Source organism: Siniperca chuatsi, linkage group LG10, assembly GCF_020085105.1.
Source record: "Siniperca chuatsi isolate FFG_IHB_CAS linkage group LG10, ASM2008510v1, whole genome shotgun sequence".
NCBI lineage: Eukaryota > Metazoa > Chordata > Actinopteri > Centrarchiformes > Sinipercidae > Siniperca > Siniperca chuatsi.
Genome location: NC_058051.1, coordinates 6,345,298 through 6,367,333, shown reverse-complemented (window position 1 = coordinate 6,367,333; position 22,036 = coordinate 6,345,298). Strand labels below are relative to the sequence as shown.

Here is a 22,036-nt window from a genome sequence, read left to right as displayed (position 1 = left end):
ATGATTTGTTATTCTATTAAATGAATAAAGACATTAGTCACAACTCACAAACCCTGTATAAAGGGTGACTTATTTGAAAGTGGTACCTCTTATGAGAAAAGTGGTGGCTGTTATAGCAGCATAATGTTTTTTTAATGAGATTTTGAACAATCATTTATAGATGCAGTGTTCAGATGTCCACATACTTTTGGTCATATCTATCTATCTAGCTATCTATCTATCCAACTCCGCTCTCATGTTTTAACAAGGACCCACTCAACTGAAGCTCTTGATTGCCATCTAGTGATAAATGGCCACTATTACACCATATGGCTAATACAGTTCTCACAGTGTTAACACTTAACACAGAACATGTCACAGTATTGCTTTATTGATATAGAATATAAAAACAGGAGATGATTTTCAGTGATGTACAAAGTTTTATTACTGAAGAAGGAGAAGGTGCAGTTACATGATGATGCTGAACTAAGAGCTACTGTATCACATAAAACCCTACAGGTCCTTTCTCTGGGTTGTATAAAACATGCCAGCGGGTTTGTTTCTTGTTTTCTGAAAAATATGGATTGTGTATCTTGTGTGAACAGCCTTTACTAAATGACATTTCCTCTATCACCATGTCCATGTTTCAGTGTTAATGTTAAAATGTTTGATTTGCTATGACGCAGGTTAGTTTTAACAATAAGTGTTCATGCTTCAGATGCCCCTATGAATCCCATGCTTTTAGCATTATCAGTGGCTAAATTTGTAACCCGGAACAACTGCTCTCAATCTACAGAACCTCCTATATAACACCTGAAAATGTACTTGCACTACTTTTATGAAATGTTTAAAATGAAATTGTTGATTTGTTTACTTACAAAACAATTTATTTCAGTGTGAAAAATAAGGCCATGTTAATGTTGGTAAAGGATGGTTCTTGATTGCCTTGCTTGCTTTTTATTGCATTTCCTCATTTAGTGCAGAACTGACATAGCAGCAGAGAATCTAAATGACAGACCTATGCATTGCAGGCTAAATACCATCATGTCTGAGTAGGTAAGTGTCCCATATGATTTAAGACTTATGATTCAATCCAACTTCAACACTGCATGTTGTGTGATAATAATACAAAATGTATGAGCTAATGTCCATTTGAGCCCATATTGTTTCTATATGTGGCATTAAACATCTGCCTCTGTATTTAACAGAGTCTGTACATAGTTTGTGGACATATTTGTCCAGAAAAGAAGATCCATTGAAATTAGCAAGCTTGGGCTGCATTTACATGATTGGAATTCAAGCAAAGCCCCATAAAAAATTAACACATTGTAGCTTGAAACCAGTCATGCAAACATTTTCATGTTTTATTCACCGCTCTGTTTGTCTATCTTTGTATAGAAGAAAAAAACTATTTTTTGCCGCTGTTATTGGGTTTTGTAGCCTGTTTAACACAGTCCTTAAATCAACCATTTAACATGCCATGCAGCAAGTTCACTGGTTTATTGATGGGGAAGTATCTGCAATATTTTCAGGGGAGTTCTTCTGTAGTATTCAGTAAACACCAGGCTGAATTAATGATGCTCAAAAGCAAGCACATTTTTTTACTCTGCGAGAATCTAATTGATTATCATAGCTAAGGTTTTGGCATCATAACACCTCAAGTCATTCAAAGGTATAGAAGTTATCAAGACACTATGCTAACCATGTGATAAGACTTTAACAATCTTGCATTACTAACTCCCGCTATGTTTTGAAAGGTAAAGTGGTCAGTGTAACAGAAAAAGTGCTGAAATGCAATGTCAAGTTTAAGTTCAATGCAAAATTAAGTGTCATAAATCACACTCTCACACATCTATACTCTCACATACCTTTCATCACTAAAAAATACAACAAAAATGTCCCCAAGTAAGTTAAAGAAATGTCCCTAAACAGCTATTTTTCTATTTGATCAAGATCTTAAATGGATACAATGCAACTGTAATGAAGCATTGCTTGTAAAGTGTTACATCCCAAACAAAAAAGGTGATAAAGGACAACCCCTTTGTTTATATAAAGGACATATTTTTACCATCTTCAGTAATAAACAGCTAATCATAACCATTCACTTAACCTAAAATAGTCTGTAATAGCATCATCAGCAACAACAGTCAGTTGGCTACAAGGTCTCATGATAGGGCTAATGTTGGCAACTGAAGCACTGATCTTTTATCATGAGCCGCTCTTCCAGGGAGAGGAGTCCTTCCTGACCTACTTCAGTCCTGACCATGCCCTCTCTCCACACGAGACCTCTCCAGTGAAGGACAGAGGTGAGGGAGCGTAGAGGTCAGAGTCTGTGTCTGATTCTCCCTCTGCTATGAAAGGTCTGACCTTGGCACAGAGTGAAGGACCAGCTGCAGCTTCAGTCCCTGCTCCAGCTCCCCCTCCTGAGCCTATAAAGAAAGAAGGCCCAAAGAAGTCCTCCTTGGCCTGGGAGATGCTGAAGCCGCTGAAAGAGCGCTCCAGCTCCTCGTGGTCAACAGATGGGATGGATAGAGATGTGTCGCTCTCCACAGCGGTGGCATCTTGCTGACACCTCTGCCTCCTGTGGCGCCTCCTGCTCTGGGAGCTGCTCTCTCTGCCGCTGCCGCCCAGGCCAGAGGAGGATCGGTCGTGAATAGGAGCAGGCGGAGGTGGAAGGCGGAACAGGGTGGGCGAATGATCGCCGCTGCCACCAACTGGTGATGGGGTGTTGGCCACGCTGCTGTTCCATGCAGGCTGGCTGAGGGGGTGCTGCAGCTGGTGCTGCCAGGAGGTAGAGGGGCGGCTGTTGCTGCCAGAGGGAGTACCAACCGATCTCGCCACAGACCGACCCAGTAAAGGATCTTTCTTTTCCAAAGACCCATCAGAGCACGGGACATCTGCAGCTGAGCATGTCTTCACCTCCTTTTCCTCCTTCACCTCCTCTTTATCCTCCTCCTCCTTGCTCTCCTCTGGGCTGTGGTAAGGCGGGGCTGGATACGGCTCTTTGGAGTTGAAAAAGGCCTCTGTTTCCGAACGAGGGATGCCCATACGCTGCACATACACATTGACCAGAAAATCAAGTTTCCTGTCCATACAGACCACCTGCAGGGAGAAAGAAAAACACACAATGATAAAATGGGGTTCCATCACCAGAATTAAAATATATTGATCATTAGAAAAACATAAATTACAAATACTCCAATGATTGACCTCAATGTAAACCAACCAAAGTTGTTTACAGACCTGGAAGAAACATTCGTACCTGCTTTTCCACTTTGACCAGACGTCCCATCATGCTCTGGTCCTCTGCAGCATCTCCTTCCGCTTTAGGACCTTTACCAACTATCTGGTCAACTCTAGCATTTGAGAAAAGTAATATCTGAGATTTAAAAAAACACTCTGTTCTCTGTTTGGCTGCATGGTTTAACTCATTTTTTAAGCTTAAGAAGTTCATGGTGCCATAATGTGAACTTACCATTACATGTAAATTAGGTGAGCTACAAATGTGTTTTGAATGAATGAATGATGGCCTAACACTTGAGCATTTCCTGAGAAAGAATTGATTTCAGGTGGACGGTGTGGATGCATGCATTATTAGATTAGGCAGTCTTTAATGAAACAAAGTGTGAATAGAGGGGACATTTTGTCTAGGGCCAAAATGCATCACTTGGCATGCTTTTGTTGTGCTTCATGCTTCATTTCCATTGCATCCTACTGGGGGAGCGCTCCCTCTGTCTCTCCGGTATGAGAGCAAGCATCTAGCACTGTCAAACCCCTGTTGAGTGAGGCCATATGACACGGCTCTTAACATTCAGTGAGAAAGCCGCGGGATGTCTCACTTTTTTGGGGGGGCCTTTTCTTGACAGCAGCTAATATAATGTGACATAAGAGCTAAAGTAACTGCACAACATCCTCAAAATGTTGCACAAACTGTTTATTAGTATAAAATCTGTAATGTTGCTTCATTTCAGCATGTATTATCTAGCTAAATGAGACAGGTCAAGTGGCTTGAACTCAAAAGGGGTTCTGTCAATCAAAATAATAAGGTAGCATGTAACTGCTTCAATATTTGGACTATGGTATAAGGAACATAATGCTGGTAAAATGATCATTCTAGAGGTGCAGTCTATTAACCTAACCTAGGACCTTCAGTGGACTTCTTATGGCGAGGTGTTGATGGGGGAGGGGGCCCCACAATCATATCTATCCTGGCAAGGCACACAGAGACGATATGAGTGCAATGCAAAATGAAGCAACGTGGGAATCACATCAGCTATGGAGAACAAGTTTCAATATATTCCACACACACAAGACATACGGTGAGTCTGGCTTGCTTTGTGGATGAAAAATGCATGTATTTCACTGTTGGAATATATTTATTCTACATGTTAGACCTTTCGGGGATCAAAATATTAGGAGCTAATTTGCATAAGGTAAAACTGATACAGAAAACAATGTGAGTTATACATCAATGTTATATCTAAAATTAATTTGTGACGCACTCAAAGCTGAGGGAGTGAATCATATTTTGAAGTATAAAGGTTATAGATAAAACCGAGATCTGAATACAACACATGTAATTGGACAAATGAAACAGGCAAATCAATGACTTGTGTGTCACAACATGTGTGTATCCAAAGACACCACAAACACTGTATTACTAATTATGTATGTATGTATAAACTAATTATTGAACTAAAGAAATAACTCTGAAAATGCTCCATGTATCCTCCATATCCATCCTGACATTTAGGCTTACAGTGAAAGTGACAGTGGGACAGGTTATTCAATCAACCTGACAACCTGAAAATGAGTGTGGGTCAGATTTAAACTGGTGCAAAAATACTGTATAGTAAATGTGCACTTGCCTGGACTGCAGGTTCTTAATGCGAGACAACATGTCCAGGTGACCTGCAGAGTACTGCTCGATCACATCCATGACATCATAAGGCCGCAAGCTCTCTTTGAACCTCCTCTTTGACACCAGAAACTTCATGATGCTGAGGGAGGACACATTATTTTCACGAGTACATGAGTAGGCCTTTTTCATAGCAGACATTTTGACTTGTTGGAAAAGCACAGGTGTTACTAATAACATTAATGGCAGCTCAGTTCTATTCAAGTGTACCAGTAAGCCATGACAGTGCGACAGTGTGACAGTGAGCCAGCATGAACAATAGTAGGACCCTGAAACTGAAGCAGCTAAATAGAATTCAGCCATCATTAATTTTTTATATTTATACCTGTGCTTTTCCTACTGTGATATGTCAAAATGTATTTCGTTAAAAAGGCCTATTATAACAATTTGACACAGTAGATCCGGAAAACGGTTTTCTTTCCTAAAGGGTAATTCATTATAACTTCATCACTTCATGGTTTGACAAAATACTCGTAACTCACGGCCCACTTACTAGCTTTTTCCACCGCATCTCACGGTCTTCATTAGCAGGTGGAGTTGGCTCACTTGTCATCAAGTGACCTAAGTATAGAACTTTGGCCAGGCGATAACAGGTGGTCGTATATGGGCAACTCCATGACAACGGAGCAAACTCCACCCACTGATGAATACTGTAAGATGTGGTTTAATACTCTGGAAAAACCTAAGTGGACCTTGAGTTGAGATTATTTCGTCAATCTACTATTTCCAAGGTCAATAAAGAATTTTTATGCTCAGACTTATTTTCATAATTTTAGCCATCCTTTCTGTTGGTTATAATAACATTGAACTCACCAAAGTCATTTGTTGAAATCTGGAAACACGGTGACATCACTATAGCAAAGTCCAACAGGGCGAGAAACACAAGTAATCAGATGACCAGACTGGTTTTAAACAACCTAGCCAGATTAGATCCAACCACTTTATTTGGAGGTAAAACTGAAAGTGAGTGCTCCCAATCCAATCTATCATTGCACAGGAAAATAGTGCACATACAGCTACAGTAAAATCAGTAGGTCAAAGTTGAAACAGAAGATTACAGATCATATTAATTTTCTCTTTTAGAATAGTTTGACTTGGACATTTGTTTTAAATCTGTCTGACTGTATGACAGCTCGTGTTTCTTGCCCCATCAGACTTCTTTTTAGTGATGTCACTGTGTTCCAAGATCTCAGCAATTAACTTTTTAAGAACAATGTTATTATTACTGATAGGACTGATGGCCAAAAGTAAAACCTAACCTAACTGGAATTATTCTTTAAATGCTATCAGAGCTAGTAAAGCAAGCACCATATATGACCACAAAGTACAGGAAAAGACATAAACACAAACCATAATTGCCTATTTTGTCTCCATGGGTGAAATAAACATTGCAGAACCATTATAATTGGGTATGAAAGCGAATCCTTACCAGATTGCCCTTATTGTAACCCTCAAGCCTGGTGGCAATTCTTGAGTGAGAAACTCACAGTGGCAGCTCTTATCGTCCCCAATTTCCTCTCCTGGAAGGCTCGCCTCTACAGAGCAAAGACAAGGACACTCTTAAAGAATATTTAATCTGCTTCCACATGACCAGTGTCCACAGCAGATGCAAAGCAGAGCTGTTGCTTTTAGCTTTAAAGGTGCAAAATTCAATTATGAAGTTGGTTTCAAGCCAGTTTGTGAGCGTAGTGAGTGGGCTTTGTGGAACAACAAAAAAAAGACTTGGTGCAGAATTGAAGGATAGTGCTGATGGAATAAACCTTTAACAACAAGTACTCTCTTCCCACCACCAATTACAGTTTAGATTAGCCTTGTAACTAGCATGTTTAGTTTTAGTCAGGAGGCTAATCTATGGATTTTGAAGCATATTGCATAAGGCAAAGGTGTCAAGGCCCAATCACTGCTAATCAAAAATTAGATGAGAATCTGGTAGGGAAAGTGAGGTCTCTTCATGCAATGTAAAGCGGGTCTTTTGGGCATTATGTCTCTGGGTCAGTTTTGGATTATCTTGGCACCACTTGACTTGAACCCACTATTAACTTCGCCTACCACTACTGTGAAATAAATACTATAATCATTAGTATGGAGTTCGTAGAATCCTAATAAATAGTTAAATCATTACATGCTTATTCTCAGCTAGTATCATGCTTCAGTCTTTAGTTTTCGGGAAGGGGAGCTCAGAAAAAAATCGAAATAAAAAGGGTTCATGTCAAGTGAACAAATCTCAGCAGATTTCAGCATGCAGGTTTCTCAGACCAGTGAAGCTGACTTGTCTTTCGATTATTTCCCCCAAAGAAGCCAACCAACAAAATATACCGATGTCTTACTTATTAAACCTTCAATTGCTGCAAAAAGAGAGAGAGGAGAGACATGGAAAAAGATCTGTTATGGATTCTAGCAGGATGACTATGGCAGACAAATCAATTCCAAACATGGGAACTTGTGGAGTCCACTGAATGGTTTCTGGTTCATGTTTGAAAGCATTTGTCTCTCTTCTCTTATATGTATGCTTAACAAACTGCATATATTATAAAGCTTTATATAACATATATATGGTAAAATATTAATCTAGACATTACAGAGTATATTACAGTCTTAATTGAAGACATGTCATAATGACTTGTCTAACCTGGAGAACTCTTCAGTCCAAAGTCTTCGTCCTGCATTTCAATCAGCACTTTAACATGCCATGAAGCGGAAGAAGAAAAACAACTAATGAGAATTGATACAAATTGTTTAACAAAAAGGCAAAGAAATGGTGAAGAGGAGAAGTATATTTGTTGATAGTGATACAGTGACCTGGATGGCATATGGATGCAGTTGGGCTGTCTAGCAATAAATGATGGCTGGACACAACATCCAAACCAACGGACCTCTGTCTCCCCAGCACAATGTTGAAATGTTGGCTTTAGTGTGTCAAGAAAATCTCCCTGTCCTCCTCATATGTATAAATACATGCAGGATAAACTATATAGCAACATTACCTGCATGACAATTACTGCACAGTCTGCAGAATGACTGCATCTTAAAGAGGCTCAATTGCAATTAATTAAGTGCCATTAACACCCTCCTTCTAAAAACACACATCTTGCCTGGCTTTTGAGAGCTCTGTGATGTATATCCTTCCACATCAACTAAATTCATAACTGTGGAAAGACTCAGTGTCAACAATGTGAACAATAGTCAAGTAAGCTACTGGATACGGTTTTATTAATAAACAGTAACTTGTGATCTAAATACCAACAGATTAGATTTTGAAAAACAGCATTAATGATGGAAATGTTTAAACTAAGATTAGATTTCATGCCTCCACTAAGATTAGACCAATATGTTGGATATGGACATATGTTTGCCTTTCATGAAGGCTTGTTGTGTGCACTACAAGATATATTAGCGGGTTCTTTCTGACCATACTTGAAAACTGCCAGTAAAACAATAATGCAATTTTATTTTCATTTTCATTAAATTGTTTTCAAATTTCTAATTTGAAACACTGTAAAGGATCCCAATTTCTCAACAATTTAACATGGAGCGGGTCATATTGGCTTAAAGGAACAGTTCAACATTTTTGGCATTACTCGCTTTCTTGCTGGGATATAAGATGAGAAGATTGACAGTCAAGTCAAGTCAAATCACTTTTATTTCTATGGCCCAAAATCACAAATCACAATTTTGCCTCAAAGGGCTTTACAATTTGCACAGCATGCGACACCCTCTATCCTTAGGTCCCACAGATACCACTTACATGCTACCCTAAATATGAAGTTGTGGCAAGCAGGCAATTATCTTAGTATAAATACTGGCAGTAAGAATTAAATCATGTTTGTTTTTAATCTGTACAAAAACTGAGCAGTGTGCATAAAACCCATAAAAACCACAACTTGTCTAACTTGTCGATACCAGCAGTGTGGCTCTAGGGATCACAATGTCGGTCTGTCGGTCCACCACTTTGGTCCAGACTGAAATATCTCAACAACTACTGGATGGAGTGCCACAAAATTTGGTACGGATTTTAATGGTCCTCAAAGAATAATTGCAAAGCACTTTGGTGATCCCCTGACTTTTTCCTTTATCCTGTGAAATATCTCAACATCTACTACCCAGACAATGTATACTATTGACTTTTATGATCCCAGAGTTTTCTTTGAGGCATGAGGTTGACATTAGTGGTTTTGAGTGAAATTTCGATTGTCTGTTGGAACTATTGGACGGATTGTGATGAAATTTGGTTCAGACAGTCATGTCCCCCTCAGAATGAATTGTAACAACTTTGATGATCCCTTCCTTTTCCACATAGTTAAGTTATAGTTAATGTGTCCAATATTTTAGTTTATGACCAAATATCTGTAAAACTAATGACACGTGTCTCAGCTGTACTTGTGTGTTTAGTGCTACGTTTGCATGCCAACACACGAAACCAAGATGGTGAACATGGTAAATAATATACCTGTTAAACATCAGCACGTCACAGGGAGAATGTTAGTATGCTGAAGTTAGCATTTAGCTCAAAGCAACACTGTGCCTTAGTACAGCTCACAGAGTGACTATATGGCTGTAGACTCTTAGTGTTGTTACACCTCAGGTTTTGTACAGACAAGATGTAACATGTTAATTTGTGAGCTTTACAGGTGCTGGTAGGTGGATTTTCTTACCTTTGGACAGAGCCATGCTAGTTACCTCTGCTTCCAGTCTCTATGCTAAGCTAAGCTCCTGGATGTAGCTTTATATTTCCCATACAGACATGAGTGGTAAATGCTCTAACTCTCGGCCAGAAAGCTAATAAGCATATTTCCCAAAATGTCGAGCGATTCCTTTAAAAAGCTGCAAACCTCCCTTAAATAGCAGTCTGAGTTTCTTTACAGAGTTTAGTGTTTCATGATGGTTTAAATGCTGTTTCAGACTTTCCACCTTAACATAAATACAATTATAGAGCAAATGGATCATTCATTTTACTATGAACAATTGGCTAGACGTTATTCCTAAAACAAAAGTAGTGGTAGTGGCACTGTCCTTCAAGAGTCCATATGTGTCAACACTCCTTTTTAATCTGGTCATATGTTATTCTGTACTGGCTATAGTTCCCTCACCCTCTGAGTTTTGGCGTGAGGTGCTGCCCCGGACTCTGAAGGCGTGCTTTGGCCCTCGGTTCTTCTCAGTGAAGCTCCAGCTCTTGGCGACTTTGCTGGGACTCGCCTCGGCCCCGTCCTCTGCCCCCGGAGACAGGGCCTTCCCCTTGGCCACGGGAGCCTTGGAAGGACTAGGGAACACCTTGTCCTTCAGGCTGGCCTTTCGACTACAGAGAGCAAGTAATGAGAAGGGAAATGTAACAAATTTATGTTTTTTACAGCATCATCAAATGAAATTAAATAACTATCTGCAACTAAATGTCTTTATCCTATTGCTTTCTTGTTTTAAGTGTAATCTTGGGAATTTGTCGAATTCAGCACTGATGTGATAATAAATCTTACCTCAGCAGAAACGCAAAATGGGCAATGTCCTACAGCAGAAGGAGCCATGTCCATATACGAACATAGTGGAGCATTCAGTAGGTCAGGCAAGCAGCAGGAAGCTACAAGCAAGCATGCATGGGAAGCAAAGTGACACTGCACGTCTCAAAAAGAAGAGCTGTGGTCTCACTCTATGCAAAAAGTAAACACAAATCATGCAAAATAATTCACCATCATACTGTACAGTATGCTCCGCCTGATACACAGGAATCGGTCAAAGGAAACGCATTGTTAGGTACTCAGCAATATGCACCTTGCCTGCTGAACAGAGGTGCTGTTTAGGCAAAAAAAAGGCAGCAAGCAAAACAACTGCATAAAGACATTACTAAACAGAAACAATAAATCAACTGTGACAGGGTGGTAAACAAAGATGTATATATTTTTCAGAGAAAAAGGTAAAAGGTGTTAGCAGGTTAGCTCTTGTGTTTATTTTAAGCGTGTCATGTAGACATCATTGACTGAACTACACTAAAAAAAGTAAACTAGTCAGAGTTTATCGTTCACTAAGTGACATATCTAAGAAAAGTCCTTATTCTGTGATTTCTCTACCTTTGCTTGTGTTTAAAGACGAAGAGGAACAGAGGTAGGAATGGAAGGAGACACACAGACTTGCAGTGCAGATGTTAGTATCTGTGTTGCAACTATACCTAATAGTTCTTGGACAGCACCCGCAAAGTCTGTCTTTGTGTGCATTTTCATTACTGGAGTGGTGGGCAGTAAAAGAGACAAAAAGATAAAATAGCAGTGGATACAGTCACAAAAACAGCAGTGTGTGCCATACTGTGATGCCAGTAACACTTTATTGTAACTATAATTCATAATTCATTTGCAACCTGCTTGTCCATGATATCATAAATTAAGACTTTTTCCATGTATGGAATGAATTTAATGCCTGCCAGTATCTTTCTAATGATGTTTTAGGGCAGATTTTTCATATCATAGTACAACACAAAATATGCAAATGGATTATAAAGGACTAAGTCATGATAAAGTGTTACTACATTGTCAATAATTACACTTGTTTCTTTTGTCAAAAACAGTGTCAAGGCTTAAGCAAGGCTCTTAAGTGTTCAAAATCACTTTTTCCAGAGGTGATGCTGAAAGCTAGAGTATCAAAGAACAGCTTATTGGGGAATATTTAATAAAGCTGCAAGTTGGGAGTGAGGCCAGAGTGAGTTGATCTTTGTGCACCATGTGAGCAAATGCAGCATGACCGTTCTTGAAGGAGGCATTAACGCACAGCCATGTCCATGTCTGACACGCAGGACTTACAATAACCCCCAACATACAAACACACACACACACAGATATACTGTACACACACTCCCCCAAGAAGAGTGCCTCAGCAGCAGCTAAGAGCGGAATTGAAGAGAAGCCAAAGGGAGGTGAAGAGAGGTAAAAAACCAATCAGATCACAGACCTGGGAGAGGTTTCTGTTTGAGACTCCTTCCTGTGAGGAGAGAAGACACCAACTGTTACACAGTGCAAGTCAGTCATGTATCACACTGTATGTCGCAATCAACATGGAGCAATGTTGATGTATGACATACAATGTAATGTGTAGAATTGAGAGTCACTTCATCTGAAGTTAAGTTTGTGTCCATCTAATGAATGTAAGCACAATATTCAGTCTCTTTTAGCTCTGTTTTTGGTCTCCACTAGCTTTTGAGAAATACCTGGCTCTTTCACAGCTAAATGCTACACTATGTTCAAAAGCTAGTCACTAACTTTGTCTGTCTGACGTTTTAATCAGAGTTGCGGGCCGAGGCTGGCCCGAAAACCAAAATAAAGAAAGACACTATAGAGCTCTGTAGAGTTGAGAGGAACTGCAGAGTCAGGTGATAATTCTTTATGGGTTTGTCACAATGAGCGACCCCTTTCACATTATACATATATATTTGATCAATTGTTACTATAAAAAATGTTGATTATAGCCGCTTTAAAGCTACATTAATCAGTTTTTTGGTCTCTTGGAGAGTTTTTTGATCTCTTGGAAATTGGTTGCCAATCTCAAGAAGGTGGGTTTTACGTAATATCAGTCAATCTGAAGGCAAAGGAGAGAAAGAGCAGAAAAAGACAAGTGGAGACCATGTTGAGACAGTGATAGACAATGAATGATAGCCTTCATCCCTGAAGTATTTTGGTTTAGTTTCTGTCCGTGTCTATTTGTTAACCTTAATTAACTGAGGCCAACAACAAGCTCAATGCACGGTTGGCAACACAAGAAGAGGACCGAAGCGAGCTGGCCCAACCACGCTGCAAGTGCAAGAGGCCCGCGGGGGAAGAGTGGAGCGACTATGGAAAGCAGGCCGAGCATGCTGGGGTTCAGGGGCCTAAGGCCTGCATCCTTTTCTTGTTATTGGTGATCGAGGCATTCAGTTTATGTTATTGCCTCTTAGTAGCTGGTACAGTCAAAAGGCTCAGTGATAATTAAGTCCCCTAGACCTAACAAGAGATTATTTTACCAGTACTTCCTGTGCCGCCAACTTTGTCTGTCTGCCGTTTGGTCCCGAACAGGTACCATACAGTGGGTTTATCAGAGCTTTGTCACTGAAAATAGCTGCCTCCTGCTTGTTGAGTGATAATTTTCTGTGGGTTTGTTTCTACAACTGAGCCCTTACACATTACACATAGTTATTTGAGCCTTGTTAATATAATATTGATTAGTGTATCTTTAACATGGATAGCAAATTCTTTTTTTCAAAGATCTCTTTTCTATTTCAAGATTATTGCTTCAGCGTTAATAATCATTATTATCATCATTGTTATTCCCATTATCAGCATCCTGGTATCCTCGTCATCATGAGATCATCATCATCAGCTTTGCCACTCTTACTGTCATGTTTATACCTGAATGACTTGCCCTTCAGATTCCTCAGCAAGTCCAGCTGATTTAGAGGTGGAATAAGTCTGGGAAAAGACAAAGAGCATTGTGTCATTCTGTCAAGACAGTTTCACCAACTGTTGAAAGGTTAAAGCTCGCTGTTGGGCATTTTAAAGCTAATTCCATTTAGCTTGGCAGTTATCTATTCTGCTGGTCATCACCTTTTCACCTCAAATTACTACTGGAATGAAACCGAACACGAAGCAATTTCCAAATCAGACAAGCAGAGATCTTCTACTTCTAGACGAATAAAAAGACAGAAATCTGCATTGTGAAAGTCAAGCATGGCAGCTTATTTGCTGATTCATAAAACATACTGGACAGCAATATAGGTGGTTAATTTAAGTAGCCACTGGCAGTGTTTGCCTTTTGAACAACATTTCAGAGAGGTTCTGGTGTCACTGCCAAGACACCAGGCTCATCCACTGTAAAATTACCCTTATTAAAGCAGAAAGTGAAAAGTCACACCAGTGTGTGATTCATCAAAAGAGACAGTAGTATCTGATTCAACAAGGGAATTTGGAATACAATAAGATGAGGATACTCTGTAGGTTCAGTTTTCCACTTAGGTTCCCAGTTTTAAAAGATATGGCAGAATGTGATATGGGAAAACATCATATTTACTGAAAATGCTAAATAATGTACAACATTATTCAGACACTTTTATGACTTACCTGTACATTGGAACAGCTACAGTTTGCTCGTAAAAATCCCAAGTGCACAGCAGATCTGTACGGGAAAGGTTGGTAGCATAAAACCTCCAAGCAGCCTGGATGGAGAAATTAAAAAGTATTTTTACCTTTTTGTCAGGAGCACAAAACAGAGATTATCTCTGTTTGATAAATCTGTACATGGTGTTATTATCACACAGTTTTTCTTAGACGCATACCTGGATGAGGCCTGCAGCAGGGTTGCGTCTCTTCTCAAAATGTTTCTGCCTGTGTTGCTCTTGGACTTTGAGGGCAAAGCCAGAACCCAGGATGCCCTATACAGATTCAGAGTGACACAGAGAGCCCATAAAGTGATCAATGACCTTTACTGACCTCTACTGGTCAGGAGTTGGAATTGCAACAGCAGCAAGCTGTCCCTTCCAACACCTTGTTGAACCCTTCCACAATTAAACAAAACCAACAAAAAAATATAGTAAATACATAATATCACAGACTTTAACATGTCTGCAAAGCCTCGATGTAATAGAAAAGTGAGAGAAAATTTAATCCACATAAATCAGAAGTCAATATGGCAAGTATGAACTGTTTCCTGTTAAGTGAGTGCTGATACAGCAATCCACAGTTTTTTTCTGTATGATAGAGGTCTTAGCTGCTTACTCAGAGCTTACTGCTGAGTCTGACATCTTCAAACCTCTGGTGAAACAAAGAACATTTGACAGCAACTGACAAATACATCAGTAACTAGAATTACAACAGCATAAGATGAGAGCTTTCTGAATGTAAAGGGGAGAAAGCAGAGTTTTTGTGGATTCAGAGGAAGCTTTTAGTTTATTTTTGCAGTCCAAGTACCACAGACGACAAAAGTAATATAACTATAAAAGTGACTGGCTCACTTAGAGTGCTTTGTGCTAGGTGGCTGAGGTGCACAATACCATATAAAGTATTGCACATCCTTTTCCAAAATATATATATGTTTTTCACAGCAGACATTTCAGAACAGGGAGACACAGGTGTAATCAACATTAACAATGGGTGCATTCTATTTAGGTGTTACAGGTCCAGGGCCCTGGTATTGTGTATGCTGGTTCACTGAGACATGATCGTTACTAATATTGGTTCCACCTGTACTTTTCTTGCTATGACAACTCAAAATGTCAGCTGTGAAGAAGGTCTATTACTGCTGTACTTCTTTACTGAGCACTTGTCTATTATAAGGACCAAAAAAAGTTAAATGCAATAACTTAATTTTCATTCTTCACTGGTTTATTTGTTACAAATAATAACTTAAGTCCTAAATTTTCAAGCAGCATTAATGTTTTATTTATTTTTTTGGCCACTTGGTGGCAGCGCAGCAACCTGTGACAACACTGACACGTTAACTTATAAACTTGATATTGTGCTAGCTTAGCCAATAGTTTCCTATTTACACATCCAGCAAACATGAAGCAACATTAGCATTAGCATTTGGAGTCGTGTTTCTGGTGACCTGATGAATGTAAGTCCAATATTGACTCTCCTTTTAGTTCCATTTTGGTCTCTCAAACTCCTGAGGAAAAAACCTCTTTAGCTGCTAAATGCTCCACTATGTTCACTAACTAGTTGCTAACTTTTTCTGTCTACTGTTTGGTGCTGGGCAGGTAGTGTACAGTGGGTTCATCTGAGCTTTTTCGCTGAAAACAGATGCCTGCTGGAAATAAGAGCAGTGAGACTGAGGCTACATGTTGTTTTCTAATGCCATTTTAAAACGAAAACGTAATAGTGTGGATGTAGCCTGAACCAAATCAAAAACATTGCAAAACTAAAACACTAAAACTTAAAACTAAAACAATGAGCTGAAAGATGCTAAAACGCTCCAGAGAGCTAAACACAAAATTCTCTGTTGGTTCATCACTATGAGCAACATGTTTTACATAGTCATTTGATCCAGTGATAACATAAGAATATCGATTAGTGCAGCTTTAAAGAAATAATCTGCTATGTTTAATATAAATTAGCATGAATGTGCTACTCTTGAGCATAGACCAATGACAATGATATAATCCAAACTAGGTATATTCAATTAATTTCCAGTTTTACATCTGCTCGTCCAAATAGTCAGTCTGATGGGTCTAAAAAGTGATGTGTTTAATGTTCTGTTTGTTATAAACAAAAGGAAAACTGAGTAGTTAGCATGAGATGCGATAAACAGAGCAGACAAAGAGAGACATTCAAATTCAATTCAAAAACTTAATCAAAAGAAAATCCAAGGAAGAACACGTCATAGAATTGAACACATCGTTTCTTAGGGAGGTGCAGAGCAGTAACACCACATTGATGAGCGCTTAACACCATGATGGATAGACACTAAATGAACACAAATGAGGCTCTTGAAAATCAGCACTTTCAGCTTACTCTTTTGCATAACGACACTGGGTTCAAAGTACTCCTGACGAGCCCTCATACTTACAGCAGGAAGTGCAAAGAAGGCCACCCCGATCATGCTGAATGTGGCTGCCAGCAAGCGTCCATTCCAGGTTTTGGGAACCTTATCACCATAACCAATGGTGGTGAGAGTGATCTGGTGAAAAGATACATCAAAGTTACTACAGGTGTGGTACAGGTTGTAGATATTTGGTAATAGAAGTGGGGGGAAACTGGAAATAAAATTAGTATCATAACATCAGAGAATTTTGTGATTCTCAAAACTGTAAAGTAGATTTTGTAGACATTTGTTTTTGTTTTTCAGTTTTGTTCTTACCAGTCCCCACCAAAGAGCATCAGCATAGGTCTCAAACTCATCATTTGACTCCTTTTCCACAGAGTAGACCAGGAATGACGCCAGGATAAGACACAGGAAGCCTATGTACCATGCTGTGATGAGCTCCTATAGAGAAAACCAATACAATAAGCATCAGGGAATCTAAAGTAATAAAGTGTCATCTAGGATGCCTTGCAAAGTGGTGATGTAATCTCTGTAAATTGATAAAAAATGGCCATTCTGTAATAATATTGGACATGATTATGTGAGTTGTATGCCCTCTGTTACAAGTAAGTATTTCATAACCGTCTTTATTTCCCTCAACTCCACACATTCTACACACCCGCCCAATCTCCTTCTCATAACATCACACACAAACACACAGTTGCACATTTTCCACAGCTTATTATTGCAAGCAAATAATTCTATTTCAAAGCTCATTAAAATGAAACAGACAAATATGTTTCCTCACCATGACAGAGTTACTTGGAAGAGACATGAAATAATGCGTCACTGAAGTAGCACAGTGGAAAATAAAGGGCTTTTAGCTTCAACTCCCATGGTTCAAAACCCATGTGAAGATGTTGTCTACCATGACATTTTCATTTTTACTTTCAAGTGTTTTATTTAAGTCAGTCATAGAGTGGAATTCAGTTTCACTCTTTACCTGGTTTAGACTTGGATACTAGTGACTCAGACTTAGATTTAAATGTGTACAGAGTTCTAAAACTTCTTACCCTATATTTGTACCTGATCATCTTGTTGGCTAACAATTCACTTCTTTATGTGGCCAGAGGCCATCAAAATGTATGTAGTAACATGGTGATGGCATGATTCCAGGGAAGGAGAGCACTGCTAAAGAGATAAAGGTGGTAGTGTCCCCCTCACTTTTCAAAATCATATTTCTGCCCTGGGTTTAGCCTCTCAGGCAACAGACAGGCTTCCCTAGCTTATTTATGGAGGTTGTTGAGGTTGTATGCAGCCTGAGAGGAAGACTACAGACATTACTCAGGGCTGAAAAAAGTGCTTTCACTTCCTCTACGTGTTTTCTTGGTAAAACAATAATTAAATGTTTTATTTACAGTTAATTATTTTCCTAAAAAGATGCTGGAATCATCATCAAAGATGAGGCAGTAAAGGACAGTACTCAGATACATTATTAAGATAACATTTTTTATCATATCAGGTCTTTTTTGTTATACTATCAAATGTTTTGGTTGAAAAACCTCTGACTTCCTTGCCTGTGCCAATTTTACTGTAGTTAATTTGACTGCAGTGCATGTCAGCTATGGTTTTTAAACACCACATATGGCTGGCTCATAATACCCACCATCTAATCACAAAATTGAGAAGGTGCTTCAGTAAAGGAGCGGTCAACTCCTAGTGAAGCTCTACAGAAAAATAACGAAATGATGTCAGGATCACCTTGCTGTGGGCATAAACTACAGATCCGAGCAGCTTCCAGGTGCCTCCACGGCGGTCCATACGCAGCATGCGCAGGATCTGCAGGAATCTCAGACTCCTGATGGCTGAGGTGGCAAAAACATTGCCCTGAGATCCAGCTGCCAGTACAGATACTGAGGCAATCAGCACCATAATGTCTGGAGAGAGAGAGCAAAACACAATTAGTATAAATAAATAAACAAATAGTATTCTCCACATGCTGGGAAGCAGGGGAAGCCAGAGATAGTATATCTTTGATCAAATCAGATTGAATTAACAACACTTTACTGTGCACAATAAGGGTCATTTTTCTTGTGATTTAAAATTTGGGGAGGGGGCATGCTAGCAACTAGTATTAGAAGTGTCATAATTTTATTGAGTTTTCTATGGTTAGAAATTTACTTTCACCTTGTCTTAAATATAACCTCAAAGCAAAGACTATGCTGAAAATCACAGGAAAGCATTTGAAAATGGAAGGAATGGAAAAACACAGTAATGTGCCTGTGTTATGTTCTTCTGAGAGAGCAAGGTGAGAGAAATGACAGCCAGCAAACTACAAGCCGACCCTGTTTTCTCACCTATGACACAGAAAGGCTTTCTGGCAAATTTTAGCCTCCCTCTCCATCCTCTATATCGACAGCAGCAGCCAGCAGCCCATATCCTTACAATGTACTCCACTCCAAACACCACGATAGTCACAATTTCCTGTGGAACAAACCAAAATTGTGGAGTTAACACTTTGACATGAATGTATATGGAGTATAGGTTTACAGCAAACAAAATTATACCTACCAGGATGTACAAGGCACTCTCTGAGCTATTTTTGAACTCTCTGATGGTGGCAAAGACTGAAAGTATGAGACAGGAGAAGACCAAGAGGAAGCTGGAAGAGATAGGAAACAGTAAAAAAATTGTTATTGATTTTTCTTTTTAAGGTATGTTGCTGTTAAATTAGTCAAATATTGTTTTAGATGCAGGTAGGAATTTCAATATATTCAGGGAAGCAGTTGGCAGTTGATTTATAACCCCAGACTGGAGAAATATTTGGATATATAGCATCTGGGATTTCAGTGAAAGGTTTCTGAGGAGCTGGGTTTACTGCTCACTACCATGCTTGTCAGTGAAACCACAAAATCCAAATTTGGTGTGTCAAGCAGGTGGCTACCACCATGTGCGTTATGGGTAAAGATATGCATATTTTAGTTCTATGTGCTGTGGCTCAGAAAACTGTGCTGTTACCCCAATACAATGGCAGATGAATGGACATTTTGATTGTTACTAGCACTGAAAAATCACATTTGAATAACTTAACAGCATCATCTCTTTCAGAAACAGTGTCCCTGTTCATCTGGATAAACCACAGACCTCTGTCAACAGTTATCACTTGGACTATTTCTTTGGTTTAAAAAAAGTAGTTTAAAAAATCTAAAATAAAGCAAAACTATCTGCATGGCTAGATACCATTAGGGGTGAACCAACCCGAAGATATTTCCACATTGGATTTAATATTCAGCTGTTGTGATGGCTGCAATAGTATAATGTCCCATAAATACCAATTGCCATCTGCTAATCAATTCCTAAAGCTGGTACAATTGGGGACTGAATGAATAATTAGAGCTGCAGAGCCTGGGTGGTGCCTTTATTAGTGGAAACAAGCCAAACTGCATCAACAGCAGCAGCTCAAGTTAGAATGAGTAAATATGTCAGTTAGTGAGTAAATAACAAAGAAAGCTTGAGAGAATAACTGAAGGCAAGTGAGCAGATAAAATTAGGTAAGGTGAATGCTCATTTGAACACTGATTTTCCCGGAATGAATTGAATTAATCTGATTCTGTCATATAAGAAAAGTGACCCTATGCAAACATGTTTGCTCACAAGTGTACAGAACAATAAATTGTGAGTGTAGAACACGGAGTAACAGCTGCTGACATTGCTGACTGTGTCAGTCAGTAGCTCTTCACCGGAAAAACAAAAACCTGTTTATCATATTAACCTTTTTCAACACAGGATGAGCATTAACGTCAGAGGTGTTTCAATAAAACCAATGATTCTTTTAGATAAAAACAGAAAAGTGATGGTAGATGGTTTTAAGTAGACAGCACATCAAAGGGGTTTGGAAGAAAATAAGTTCTGCAGCCACACCTTTAGAAGATTGGCTGAGACCATCAGGGAAATGCTTTATTGGATGGAAGATAACATGTGACTTGACAAAGAAGAAGCACAGCAGGGCCTGACCTCAGGGACTTTCTTTGGAAAAGATCTTCTGGAAGGAATCCAAAGCAGAGCTAATGGAGAGTGCCTGATGAAACCCAATACTAGGACAATGCAGGATTTTAAGACACAGGCGCAACCAGCATTAATCATAGTAGAGATACTGTGGAATGACAGCAAGTATCTCCTGAGCTCAAGATCAGGTGCTACACATTAAAGCTCACACTACACTAAAGTGATGTCACATCAAAGCTCACACTGCACTTACAGTAAGTGATGTCATTTACCAATATACAGTATGAGATACAATTATCATTTTTGCTATGAAACAAGAATTTATACATATGCAGAAACCAGTTGTCAGAAGGGTGTCAGGGTGAAAGTGGGCTGATGATTGCGATAATCAGGTTCAATTATGGTAATTGTTATTGTTATGGCTAACATGCTAGTAATAATACCTATTTCCACATCCAGCAGACACAGAGAAACTTTAGCATTTATCTGAAGTCGTGTTTCTTTCACCTGATGAATGTAAGTCCAGTATTCACTCTCCTTTTAGTTTTGATCTCCATGAACTCCTGAGAAAAATGTCTGGCTCTTTAGTTACTACAGTACATTTCTTTCCTGTCTTAATCCTGATATAGTTTACTGGGGGCCCATTGTCTGCCCATGAACCTTCCCTTCGAGGAAGCTTTTACCACAAATTCAGAGTGAATCAGGCTACACATGTAAAGCATCTGATTTTTCACATGATCTACCCTGGCACGCAAGTTCATATAAGCTTTTACTTTCCATTATGCTTCAACAAGCCCTCATCAATCATCATCAAGGATCAATCCTCCCTGGACTCCCTGTTTTTAGATAATAATGATACTTTTTTTACTAGAATTTATTTGAACTCTTAACTGCAGCTCACCTATCCATTTTCTGCTGCTGCAGTTTCTGTTTGGTCATATCAAACTCTTGGCAACAGCCCCTGGCTGTCAGCCAATCAGAATGAAGCGGCAGAGATTTATGGTATGTAGCAATGGCAAAGTCCATGGATAAGCTGATTCTATATGATATTCTGTATTGTTCTTCATCAGAGGCATAAAGACATGCCAACAAAAAGCTCTTAACACATTCAGCTGTAGCCGCACCAGTTCTGTACATTTTGCTTTGTGAGGTTAGATTGAGGTGATTCTTTCTTACATCTACAGTATATGTGTGTTTTTGGCGGCATCTCATACATCATTGATGGCTATAGCAATCAAGGCTTGTTTGGTAAGAGTGAGCTCTTCATGCACTGACAAAGCTTTTATTACATGCTGCCTTATGTCTGCAGTTTGTCAGTATAGTTTGGATTATTAAATCTATGTAAGCTGTTGAAAGACTTCTCTCATATATTGGAATTACAGTGAGTATAGATTTTGTCAGTTTAAATTAACAACAGTATTATTTATAGCAAGGTATAGTTTTCTTATATTCTAGGTCATTCAATTTTGCAGTCTTTTTTTTTTTGATAAGTTGCTCTTGTACCAGTGGTCGGAATATATCATCTATATATGCCAGGAATGGAAAAAAACATGAATTCCTTTCTTTCTCTTTTTAGCACCTGATGAAGAAAACTTGTACTTCTGGTCAGTATTCATTTTTATGAATAAAAGGACAAAACACGGGCGGCGTGTCCCCCTGGACACATCTGAT

General features: G+C 39.1%; 1 protein-coding gene across 12 annotated transcripts in view; it reads right to left on the bottom strand.

The window, feature by feature from the left end:
* Positions 1–354: 354 nt before the first annotated feature.
* kcnq2a (potassium voltage-gated channel, KQT-like subfamily, member 2a) overlaps positions 355–22,036 on the bottom strand; it is a 31,645-nt gene continuing 9,963 nt past the window's right edge. Inside the window, exons 2-19 of one of the 12 annotated variants that reach the window (XM_044212032.1) lie at positions 18,932–19,022; positions 18,718–18,844; positions 18,122–18,297; positions 16,697–16,822; positions 16,406–16,516; positions 14,178–14,273; positions 13,963–14,057; positions 13,255–13,314; positions 11,825–11,854; positions 11,052–11,105; positions 9,985–10,190; positions 7,527–7,574; positions 7,225–7,242; positions 6,327–6,432; positions 4,848–4,979; positions 4,119–4,187; positions 3,242–3,335; positions 355–3,081 (exon numbers count right to left, since the gene is read on the bottom strand). In XM_044212032.1, the coding sequence (XP_044067967.1) occupies positions 2,227–3,081; positions 3,242–3,335; positions 4,119–4,187; positions 4,848–4,979; positions 6,327–6,432; positions 7,225–7,242; positions 7,527–7,574; positions 9,985–10,190; positions 11,052–11,105; positions 11,825–11,854; positions 13,255–13,314; positions 13,963–14,057; positions 14,178–14,273; positions 16,406–16,516; positions 16,697–16,822; positions 18,122–18,297; positions 18,718–18,844; positions 18,932–19,022 (2,494 nt within the window). In that variant the 3' untranslated portion in view covers positions 355–2,226. Of the gene's footprint in view, positions 3,082–3,241; positions 3,336–4,118; positions 4,188–4,847; positions 4,980–6,326; positions 6,433–7,224; positions 7,243–7,526; positions 7,575–9,984; positions 11,106–11,824; positions 11,855–13,254; positions 13,315–13,962; positions 14,058–14,177; positions 14,274–16,405; positions 16,517–16,696; positions 16,823–18,121; positions 18,298–18,717; positions 18,845–18,931; positions 19,023–22,036 lie in introns of those variants that run through there. The other 11 variants (XM_044212033.1, XM_044212035.1, XM_044212034.1 and 8 more) reach the window with 11 other exon arrangements.